We start from the raw sequence: 12,077 nt of genomic DNA on the forward strand, positions 1-12,077 counted from the left end.
AAAGCAAAAACCAAAAACTTGATTGGATGAAAAATGGTTTCTACAAAAGCAAAAACCAAAAACTAAAGCAAAAACCACAAACTAAAGCAAAAACCACAAACAATCAACCTCATAATTAACTACGCGACATTTTAACGAGTGCAAGTCTCTTGTCTTGATCCGCAAATCGTGATCGTCTGTGATTACAAAAAAGAGCTAAAAAGCAATATCTTTTTTTTTTTTCTATATTCGATCTCAGTTTCTTTATATAGTATAATCCGATGACCATCTTCACGCCTTCCTTGACTGATTTCTTTACAGTACTGCACAAACCAAATGCAATTTTATTAAAAATGTAAACGTTTCTCTTGAAAAAAATGACGTTAATTTTTGAAATAAGAGGAAAAACTAATAACGTATCATGTTCACCAAAAATAAACGAAAGTGTTCGCAAAGAATCTAAATGGCAAAGAAGAGTAAATTGAAGTTACCTGCAGTTAACTAAGAGAACTAAGAGAAAGAAAGGATGTTTTTTGGGACGTGTGAAAGATTCATTGGAGGACTTTCTTGGGGTCAAGCTGTCCACTGGAGTAACTAGAAGGAACCGCAGAGAGCTCGAGTCTTCCTTTCCATTCTTCACCCGGTTTCAATGAGATCGGTCTTTCTATAGCTGCAGCTTCAACACACAGCATATGCTTATAGTCTTCATCTCCCATGTCTGATATCTTCTTCTTTGACTTCTTATCCCATGGATTCCACACCACTGATTACCAAATGATCCATAGTATCAAAACTTAGGATTCTGATAAGATAAAAAACAGGGTTTTAGTTTTTTTTTTTTTACCAGCATCGGCAAGCCCTTCCTTGCGTACAACGAAAGTCCTTTTTTTGTCGTGGTCCAAGATAGCAATCTTTGTAGGAGTGCTTAGGTAAATCCTGTCAATCTATGTTTTTGAACAAAAGGCAACAAGTTATGATGATACTAAGAGAAATAGAGATATCTCAGGAATCGGATACTTACTTCAGATTCGAAAGTAATAGCATCGCCTTGCTCGGTGAAACGCTCTCTGTTCCTTAATTTGTCAAGATAATCCAGCGTCTCCAGTCCTTCAACCCGTACTTCGCTGATGTCGGAGACAGAGAAATAGGTGTGATAAGCAAACGTGAATGAAAAAGGCTTTCCATCAGAGTTGGTGTTCCTGACACGAGATGTCAGCGTCAGTTCTCCTTCGGATCCCAAAGCTACCCTCATCCGGAACTCAAAACTGATATATGGATACACACCCAAATGAAAGTTAGAAAAATGCTCTTCTAGGTTAATACGTGCATAATGTTCAGACTGTTACTTGTTAGGCCACATCTTGAGATCGTCTTCCGTTGGCCTTAGGATCAGGTCAACAAAAGCATCAGAAGAAGAATTTGAAGGCAGGGGAGGTGGGTTAGCGTCAAGTTCCCAGATCCTGTTTCTAGCGAATCCGTGAGATTCGACTGGACCATAGTTACTGAACTGCACGTAATCTCGTAAGCATATACTTTGAAAAGTTTTCACATACATACGTGAGGAACAAAGAATAGGAAGAAGTATAAACACACATACTTGAGGGAAGCACAGTGGAATCCCTCCACGGATGGGTTTTGGAGGCTTGAATATAGCCTGTACCAATACTCTGACATGAGAAAATTAAAATAAAAAAAAATACTCTAATTCTTTCACATGCTTCTTTAGGAAATTAAACTAAAACATGAAGTGAAAGTTTGAGACAATTACTCAAAAGATTGATTAATAAGATAAAATACTATTTTGCACTAAAGAGACAACCAACCAGAGAAACATCTAATAATGATAAATGTTCAGCATCTGATATCAACCTTTTTTACATGAAACTCAAATCTTAAATAAGGAGGAAGATGGTGCAGTACCTTGCTACTGAGGTAAAGTAACTCTTCTCCGTTCTCATTCTTCCACGAAGTCACATGACCACCATACAAGTATACCTGCAATGCATTCCTCACAAAATCAATCAAACTAAAAAAGAATCGCAATGACACAGAACAAAATTGAGATAGAAAAATCAGTATATTTGCAGAGAAACGCACACTTCATTTGATGATTAATCACTCAAAAAATCAAATCACATTCGTAAGATAATCAATCGTGAATCTTCAGTAGATCATAGATTACAGTAAACATTTACACACTATTTTTTGCAGATCTACTTCTTCAATAAACAACGCATACAGTTTGAATCACATTAAAGCAGCGATCTCAAACAAACAAAACAAAATAAAAGATCTAAAAGTATGAGATCAATCTCGGCAAGGTGCAAGGAGCAATTACAAACAGAGTGATACCTCGGCGGAGCGGCTGCGACACTCGCGGAGGACGATTTTATCGAGGCCATTGATGCCTTTGGCGATCTCGAAAGAAGGACAACGCTCCGTCGCCATGGATAGTACTGAAACTAACAATAACACGACGATCCTCGTTTCTACTCCGCTTTCGCTTCGTATTTTCATTTTGATTTCTTTTTAATTTTTAAAAAATGACTTACTCAAGTTTTTTTTTTTACTTTCGTTTTATTTATAGCATCAAGTGATTAAAAAAGTTTAGGATTAATGAAGATTACTGACGACCAGGGCTGTTCCTAACCTAATATTTCGGGGGCTTGGAAAGAAAAAAATATATGAAAATCAATATATTACATCACAAAAAAATAAAAACAAACTCATAAAAAATTAATAAAACACAAATTCTCTCAAAAAACAAAAATTGTAGTCTATATCTTTTGAATTAGATTTTTACTTTTATAGTTCTTTTTTTAGTTTACTATGCCACTGAATAGGCCTGAGACGGATCGGATATCCAGACAATTTTAAAGTATCCGGATCCGGATCCTTATCCGGCGGATCCATAATTTTATTATCTTTATCCGGATCCGGGGTTCTTGAGAGTGTCAGATATCCTTCTAAAAATTGTAATATCCGGCGGATATCCGGATCCGGATTTGGATCCTTAAAATAAATAAAATAATAATAATAATATATATATAATAATTTGAAAATAATAAATAAATAATGTTTTTAATTATTTCTATGTATAATATTACAAATTTACATAAAATTTACATATACTATTATAAAAATGAAAATATATTAAATAAAATTAGTTTTTATATATAGATATTACTATTTTTGAAATAATTATTAATAAAACTTACGGATCCGAATATACGGACTAAAAAATCAAGATATCCGGATCCGGATCCGGCTTTGACGGATCTAACATTTTATTATCCGGATCCAGATTCGTCTTCTCCGCGTTTTCGGATCGGATCGGATTCAGATTTCGGATAAAAGTTCCATGCCTACCACTAGATAGTTATGTTGTTTAACTCATTAAACTTAGTTTAAATTAATAAAACAATAAAACCAAACCAATGCGAGACCTATGAAAATGGAGATCTGTGGTAATTGTTTCATCAAATATGGTATAGGGCCCAGCCCACAACCTGAATAAGTATAAGATTTAATTTAATTGTTTCTTTTTTTGAAACTAAATTTACATTGTTTCTTAGCAACAGAGAAAAGTTAAGGTACCCCACGGCCACAGGCACACAGATCAGTGAGAAATGATAAAAACAAACCGACACACAAACAAGATCTTAAGTATAATGTTAGAAATTTAGAATCATGTAATTTGTAAAAACAAATTATAGAATGCAAGGATTTTTAAAATTATGTATTTAATTATTTGTAAGCAGCTTACAAGATGAGAGATCAATTCATGATGCCCTGTGAGTGTTTCTTCAACTGCAAAAGAAGAGGGGAAGTATAAGATTAATAAGGGAAGACACACTACACTAAACCGGATTTCTTGATCTTTCAAAACTTGATCAAGAGCCTGTGTTTAACGATTAAACCGGATCTACTAGTCTATTAATAAGAGTAAGATTGCACTGAAACAAAGGGACCAACTTACAGGTTTTAGGGTTGGGAACTTGGGATGAAGACTGAGTTTCTTGAGGGAAGATTGTTTCAGAATAAATGAACAGCCATTTTAAGCTTGTTTTGTTTCCACTTGGGCAGTTTATAGAACTCACTCTTTGTCATCTCAAGTTTCTCCTTGAACTCTGCTGAACTCATGTATGCCTGGAAATAGAAGCTCTCTTCATTAAACACAAAACTCAATAAACGACTCTTATGATATGTGTTTTGAAGAATCTGACCTCTCGTCTCCTGAGGTCGATATCTGATGGAGGAGGATCCTCTGAGTCAGTTTTGAGCCGTTCGTATGGGAAAGTAGGGAGGCTGCTTCCTTCTTCTTCCGCTTCTTCTTCTTCTTCTTCTTTTGAATCTTCACGAATGCTGCTCATCGATTCGTCCTCTGTCGTCTTAGGTGCCTCCGCTTCGTTTGTAGCTTCAGCTGGACCGAGGCTACTTGGTGTTTCTTGAGGAGTAGGCCTAGATTTCTCAAAAAGGGCTGTGCGGGCAGCAAAAGCTGCGGATCTGGGGGTGAGGTCTGGTGCAAGAGATTTAGGGTAAAGCTTCCGAACCAAAGGGCTAACCATAGGTGGTGGAGTTGATTGGTTTCTTGTTCCTATGTTCTCAAAGTTTGCAGCAAGTGCGTTGAAAGCTGGAGAACGTCCCCTCACACGGGCTCTGTCTGGAGTAGAAGTCATACTTCTTGACCGCGGCTGCGGTTTGTCTGGAACGCTGGATCTGCTGCTGTACGCGGGTACTCTCCTTTTAGGTTTCTGAGCATAAAACGACACAAAAAATCTAAGACAGAAGTCCAGAGATTGATTTTGCACAAAAAGAAATGTAACCAAATGAGGTAAAAGCTTTTACATCTACAAGCGGCTTTCCTTTGTTTGTCAGGATTGCTAGTTTTTTCTGGAAAGAGTTTCCATGCATCTGAAAGAAGCAGTTTATCGCTTTACACCAGTTAGATTCCAGAGTGTCAATTTTGAGCAAGTATAGAGAGAGAGAGAGAGAGGTCACTTACTGCGGATTTAGAAGAGTCCCAGGTGAAGAACCGAGTAAAAAATGGAGGTTCGTTTCCTTCAGTTACAATGTATATTGGTGTTTCACTTGCTAGATTCTCTAGAAGGAAATCATGCTTAAGGAATTTCTGTTGAGGAAGAGGATAGATAAGAACAGTTTTGTAGTTTTGCTACTTTAATATAGTTGAATGGATCTTAAGTACCTCTCCAATGGCTAAACTTTTTGGTTTCTTCTTAGGGTCAGCTTGTTGACCGGCCCAGACAAAGATCTCAGTGTGGCAATCAAGAATGAAGATATCTTCAGTCATCAAATCATCTTGAGTGAAGTTGAAGATCTCCGTAACCTATATGGGGATAAAAAGAAAGAAGGGAGAGCCTTGGTAAGTACACCAGATGTGGGGTCATGATATAAACCAGGCTTATAAAAATGGAGAACATATGGTACCTTAAGACTTTCTGGTAAAAGTAGCAACATCCACAAGAATATCACCGGGGAACAAAACCCACCAGAAAGTGCAATCACAGTCTATATCAGTGCTTGGATTTAGAAATAGGAGTGAAGTGAAAAGTGAAAGTCCTGGGAACAGATGTTTCCATATGGTTTACCGTTTGAGAATGTGCAAGAGAAGAGATGAGGATCACTCTCTCCATCCTTTTTGATCTTTTGGCTCGGATATTCTGATTTCCCTCCTAATAATTTCCAAAACTGTTCAGACTCTGAACCTTCTTTTTGTGCCTTGGTGTTTTCATTTGGCTGTAATTCAAATGAACCATATGAGAGATCTGAGGAGGTAAGCTCCCAAATGCTTAAAGAAAGCTCAATCTAACCTTGATCAGATCCAACATTCTCTCCATGAGTTCTTGATCATCCGAGGAAGTTAGATTGCCACGCCAAGTGAAGACCGTAGAATCACCATGTAATATATAACAGTAAGAAGAATTTAACCCTGTGGAAACCTGTTGAAACCAGTTCAAAAATTGAATTACCTGTACTAAACTGATGCACAAAAAGCTGCTTCATTATGGTTTTTCAGTATACGTACCGCTTCTATCTGTATGGCTTGCATGTTCTCGGGTCCAGAACCTTGAACCCTAAAGAGTGCAATGCCTTCTGCATCATAAGTAGTCTCAGGGACTTCGTTCTCTGCTATGTACTTTTTGAAAGTATCACTTAGACCACCCTGGACAAAGATAAACAATTTTTATAGAGATTGTGATAAAAGATCATTTCTTAACAAAAGAAAACTTGAAAAAAAACTGAGATATTACCTTAAATGTGATGAAGCTTTGCATGATCACGAAAAATTGAATCGGTTATTTTCCCTCGTAAATGCGAGCCTGCAAGGATGAAGACTAACAAATGCATATCCTAAATGTATATTGGCCTTAGAATCTGTAACAGAAAATAACGAGAAGAAGTACCTGAGCTGGCATAAACTTCATGGATTCAACCATCTTGCTTGCCATGGAAATAGCAGATGCTCTCTCTTCCTATATATATATCATCATCAGTGAGAACACATAGAGAGCAAGAAGCTCCGTATATATTTGATGAAGTTTACCTCAACGCTTTGCTTTCCTAACCAAGTACCCACTAGACTTTCCTCTCTGTCTTCTCCGGGATATGAGTACTGGAATATATAACAATCTCCGCTATAGAACTTTGATTGCTCTGCTGCTTCGAGAGGGATCTTCTCCTCGCGATTGATTCGCCAGACCTGCAAAATTTCATAATTAACAATCAAAAGACTATGCTTTGGATATGTTCACGTGTTGGAACACATCAGTGCAGGCATCAACGAAGATATAGTCACTACCTGGAGATTTCCTGTGCCATCAATGTATGGCTTAGGCTCGTCTTTAGAAGAAGAAGAAGAAGTCTTCACCAGGCCTTGAACGTTAACTCCCCGCCGTTGCAAAAGAGCTGGTAAAAGCAAACAGATATTAAGAGTTCAGCAATTTGATCAATGCGAGTCGTGTTACTACTAGTCTACTACACCTGCCACTTTGCCTCTGCCATGCTGGGGCTCAGCTACGGCACTTGTAGCGGGCCATGAATCAAACTTAGATCGGAACATCACTGTTTCAAACCCTTCCATCACACTGACCAGGTTTGATTTTGGACGTACAGACGAACGGAAAAGCTCCTGACAAAATATGAAGAGTGACGTTTAGCAAAACTCATCAAACCAAAGACTATTCGTTTGGTGTATGAAAAGAAAATTTACTTCTGCAGCTTTACTTGCGCTCTTCCTTTGGTCGATTGAAGTTTGTCTTCCCTTCCAAACGAACAATTCGAGACCACAATCGAGAATGTAACATTTGTTAGTGTCTAGAAGCTCTTTCTGCAAGGACTCAGCTTCTATGGGTTTTGTCTGTCCCTTCTCAACACTTGAAAGACCAAACACATCTCACGTCAGAACGTAATTATATGTTCCAGTAATGGTCAATAACAAGGCAACTTCTGTTGAGATGAAAGGTGGTCTACCTGGAGAGTTTGAGCCCATCAGATTCAGCGGTTTGGTGATCACGGAGTGCTGATTTCTTAGGAAGCGGAGCAAACCCACCAAACAAACCCCAAAACTCTCCAGCTTCAGCATCAGCCATTAACCTCCCATCCTCTACAAGTAAGCAAAGCACATTAAAGTCAACAACCTTAGTCTCCATGGTTTTTTGACAGCTTACTTCACTTACCCACAGCTGCTATATCGCACTTTCCATCATGGTAAGTGTCTTTGATGTACTGAACAACCTCAAGAGCTTTTGCTCTTTCTTGAATACTCGAGTTGGAACCACTGAATTGAAAAATCTTAGACTCTGTGTCAAGAATGAAAACATCGTCGTGGTTGAGAGTTGATCGAGCAAACGGAACCTGTAAATGAGAAAATAAAAGAATGCAAACCAAGATGAAACATAAAGGACCAGCTGAGTTTAAAGATAAGTTTCAGGACACTGTTAACTGACTTGCCTCTTTTACACGGACGACATGTTTGCCTTTGCAGATATACAGACGCGTCTGATGCTTCTCGGGCTTTACGTGGTTGAACCCTGAAGCAACTCCACCTTCCTGAGGTATAATGCAAGGTTTGAAGTAAGAAAGGAACTTCTCAGTCTCGTGGCCCTGTACTTCTCGGTACTGAACAGCACGCCCACCTAACGCTGAATCTAACTCAACTGTCATAATAGCTACAGCACCAGCTTCATCCTGTTTTAACCAACACACCACCGTTATTCTTATCCACTGACTAATATGAAGAAAAAAAAAAAAGAAAGGGAAAATGTTACCTGACTGGAGTCTTTCCCGAGCCAGTAGTGAATATCGTGATGCAGGGAACCGCTTCTTGACGCTGCGGTCTGGAATGAGATAGTTAGATAAGAAGGTTTTAGACACTATCAAGAAGTATTGATCAGCAAGGAGTGATGTAAACTACGAAAGACAACCGACCTTTAAGACAATATAGGAATCCCCGGTGAAAAATTTACCACGAGACTCTTTAGGAACAGTGACAGGTTTGAAGTTCTCGATGCGCCATATTTCAATCCCGCTGTAAATTATATATGCAACCACCAAGAGATATAAAATATGCAAATGATCAAAAAGCAATACCGCAAGGAGTAAAATAAAGAGTGAGAGAAGGTTACGATTTTTGGCCACATCCTTGGAGAGCCTCATCTAAATCTCTCATCGAAAACGTCATTCTGTTTTTTAAACAAACCTTAAACCTGCAAAGGGTAAATAACGAGTATGAATTGACACTTTATCTCAGACTCGGAAGGAAACAAAGAGGTCGACGTCTCAATGCGTGCAACAAGCAAAAAGAAAAGAAAAGAATCGTGTACACTATGTAGGCGTTAGAATCACTGAAACAAGCATTATTAATGAGGCACCAACAATTAAAGACCTGCAATAACAGAGGATATTGGGCAGCGAGCAACAACAAGACGAAGCCAAATCCCTAAGATAATTCTTTACGACCAAGTAGACTAATAACAGATTCGTTCAAAATGATTGGGTTCGAGAGGAGATAGAACCCACATGCATTAAACCCCCCCCCCCCCCCCCCCCAAAAAAAAAAACGAGGTGGTGGACGATAATAAACTGCATGCATGAATTGAAGGGTGATGTGCATCATGGTAGGATTATAGATGAGTTTGTTGTGTGTTGTCGTTATCACAAAGAACAAAGATAATACCTTTTTTTACAGATTTTTGTCAAGAGTCGTTCTAAAAGAAAGAAGAAAGAAAGAAGAAAAATATGGCAAAAAGGGAGGAAACGAAAATGTGATGATGATCCGAGAAAATCATAAAACGACGAACTTTGTGGTGAGAGATTTGCCGCTATTTCAGGTTTTGTACACATAATAAACAATGGAGAGAGAGAGAGAGAGACTTTGGCAAATAGTACAAAATGACATTTGGTAATCTTTTAATTAATGTTGATTAAGCTTCAACATTAATTACCTTGACTGGCAAAAGAGACTTTAAAGTTTTGGAGAAAAATAATTAATAGTCTCTCTCCATAAGCTAAATTAAAAGAATGGTTAACTTATGATGGAAAAACAAAATTAGATAAAAATGTGAATGCACTGAAAGCATCTCCAACCTACTCCATAACTTACCATAAAATAGAGTGATGAACAATAAAAAAAATCAATAGTATTCATTTTTTTTTTTGTTCATCACTCTATTTTTCGCTCTATTTTGCAGAACGGGGTTAGAGATGCTCTGACAATGTTTTTTGCAGCGCCATAACTTGCGGCAGGTCAGTTTTTCTCTTGCTCTCTCTCTCTATCCTCTCATCTCCCTTCGATTTCGTCTTCCTCTTTTTCTTCCCCCATCGCGGATCCATACAATTCTGGAAAATCGCCTATCAATTTCCGCCATGACCGTTGAGGAACGGCGAATTTACGCGGCGGCGTAAACGGTAACAAACGTTATTATTCCTTCGCCGCGTCTCATCAATCCCATTGAGTCATATTAATTATCGATTCAGTAACTAAACTCATATGGGCCGTGACCAAATCTTAATAGGCCCATATTGAATACAAATAGCCCAATCTGTATTCCGTTGAGATTCCAGAGAAAACTCTCCCTTCTCTCTCCGTCAAACTTTGCTCCGGTACCGGCACCGGCACCGGCACCGATTCGACGTAACTTGGAGATATTTCTTAAATTAGGTTTCCATTGCTCTTGATTCGTCGTTAGTTCTCGAGTCTAGATTAACGTCCCGTCTTCTTCCCGGTGCGTCGGTGAAAGCATCTATGTTCTCGGTTCAGCTTCAGAACTAATTTTCCATCTCTGTTTTAAGATTTGATAGGTGAAGTGGTCTCTCACCAGTTTAATTTGTTGGACTTGGTTGCAGGTACACAATTTGAACTATACGACCTTAATTTATATAGAAGCTATGGCACTTGGATTATTATTAAGCAGCAGCAGGAGTCTTGCGAGCAGAGTTTTGAGTTACCCTTCCTCTCTTGCTTCGCTTCACTCTCATGCCACAAGTTTTGGTAATCACTCTCATAAAACTCATCATTCCTCTCTTCATGTGTTTCATTCTAAACGGAATGCATTTCTATTCACATTTTTTATTTACAATGCGAGTTTAACCTTCAATGTTTTTTTTAGTTTTCAGGGTTTCAACAAGTAAAGGAAGAAGAGAAAAGCAAATTGGTTGGTAACGTTTTCACCAATGTTGCTTCCAGTTATGATATTATGAATGATGTCATGAGCGGTGGCTTGCACAGGCTATGGAAGGAAAGGTTTGGACTCTGTCTGTGGTGATACTTTTACATTACAAGTGTTTTATGATTTGCTCTTGTTTAAATTTTGAGACTTTTGTTGGTCCCAGACTCGTTGGGAAGCTGAGTCCATTTGCTGGGATGAAGCATCTTGATGTGGCCGGTGGAACGGGTTAGTGGATACCATAGTTGAAAATGTTCTATTCTCGTGTCATATATATATTGTTTAAGATATTAGTTTTTAATATGCAGGTGATGTTGCCTTTAGGATCTTTGATGCTCTAAACAGTGTCAACAGAAGACCATTGCATAAGGCTTCACTTGAAGAAACTCAGATCTACGTGTGTGACATTAATCCAAACATGTTAAACGTTGGGAAACAACGAGCTGCTGAGAGAGGTGAAACCTTCAGATGTTTGTTTGAGAGCATCACATTATTCCTTTTTCATTTTACTTTGTATATGTGAGCTCAGGCTTCCTTTTACTGTCTTGAATAGGTCTGAGAGATAACAAGTCACTCTTATGGGTCGAAGGAGATGCAGAGGCTTTGAGTTTCGATGACAATTCAATGGATGGGTACACTATTGCATTTGGAATAAGGAATGTCACACACATCGAAAAGGCTCTCGCACAGGCTTATAGGTACAAATGTTCACATCAACTTGATTTTAGAGTGTGGGAATCAGGGAATGTGGTAGTATCCTGTCTCGGTGTTTATGTATAATCTTATTAACACTTTTCACACTGTGTCAGGGTGCTAAAACGAGGAGGGAGAGTTCTTGTGCCTTGAGCTTAGCCATGTAGACATTCCGGTCTTCAAAGATCTGTGAGTTTTGGTGATGAAGGCATGTTGTGGAAGTCTTGTTTTTGTTCATGTGTTGCAGATACGATTTGTATTCGTTCCAGGTTATTCCAAACTTAGGGGAACTAATTGCCGGTGACCGAGAATCTTACCAGTACTTGGTTGAGAGTGTTCGTCGGTTTCCTCCTCAGGTTCATAATTTTTTAACTTTTCATTTATCTTTCTTGGAAATATGGTTAATGTTTGCTGTCTATAAGACGTTTTTAAGATTAAAACACGTTTGTAGTTGGCTGGTAGATTTAATGAAAATGAATGCAGGAGAGATTTGCGTCAATGATAGGAGAGGCAGGATTTGAGAAGGTGGAGTACGAGAACCTTGTTGGTGGTGTTGTCGCCATTCACTCTGCTATTAAGCTCTGACCCTCTCTTTTTTTTTTTCTTTCTTCTATTTTGCTTCTGCATTTTCATTGTTTCAAATCCAAACTGTAAAAAATTAAAAATAAATCCTGGAAAATCTTGTTAATTTTTTGAAGTCAAGATAGCTCTTTTTTTTTA

General features: G+C 38.3%; 1 protein-coding gene and 2 pseudogenes across 1 annotated transcript; 1 reads left to right on the top strand and 2 right to left on the bottom strand.

The window, feature by feature from the left end:
• LOC106452556 (putative glucose-6-phosphate 1-epimerase) lies at nucleotides 1–2,545 on the bottom strand. Its single transcript, XM_013894706.3, has 8 exons — nucleotides 2,332–2,545; nucleotides 1,900–1,974; nucleotides 1,577–1,633; nucleotides 1,326–1,486; nucleotides 1,001–1,244; nucleotides 824–923; nucleotides 471–742; nucleotides 1–302 (listed from the first exon to the last, which is right to left on the bottom strand). The coding sequence occupies exons 1-7, from the start codon at nucleotides 2,494–2,496 to the stop codon at nucleotides 531–533; spliced, it is 1,014 nt and encodes a 337-aa protein (XP_013750160.2). The 5' UTR covers nucleotides 2,497–2,545; the 3' UTR covers nucleotides 1–302; nucleotides 471–530.
• A 1,453-nt stretch (nucleotides 2,546–3,998) lies between these two features.
• On the bottom strand, nucleotides 3,999–9,342 carry LOC106345529 (annotated as a pseudogene).
• A 211-nt stretch (nucleotides 9,343–9,553) lies between these two features.
• Nucleotides 9,554–12,077, top strand: LOC106345528 (annotated as a pseudogene).

This window comes from Brassica napus, chromosome C2 (genome assembly GCF_020379485.1).
Source record: "Brassica napus cultivar Da-Ae chromosome C2, Da-Ae, whole genome shotgun sequence".
Taxonomy (NCBI): Eukaryota; Viridiplantae; Streptophyta; class Magnoliopsida; order Brassicales; family Brassicaceae; genus Brassica; species Brassica napus.

Excerpts from the sequence above, each read along its gene's own strand:
- LOC106452556 (XM_013894706.3), bottom strand. The coding sequence starts at position 2,496 with ATGAAAATACGAAGCGAAAGCGGAGTAGAAACGAGGATCGTCGTGTTA. Across the intron at positions 1,487-1,576 it reads TTCCACTGTGCTTCCCTCAA|TTCAGTAACTATGGTCCAGT; the intron begins GTATGTGTGTTT and ends GATTACGTGCAG. Across the intron at positions 743-823 it reads GGAAGGGCTTGCCGATGCTG|TGGTGTGGAATCCATGGGAT; the intron begins GTAAAAAAAAAA and ends TTTGGTAATCAG.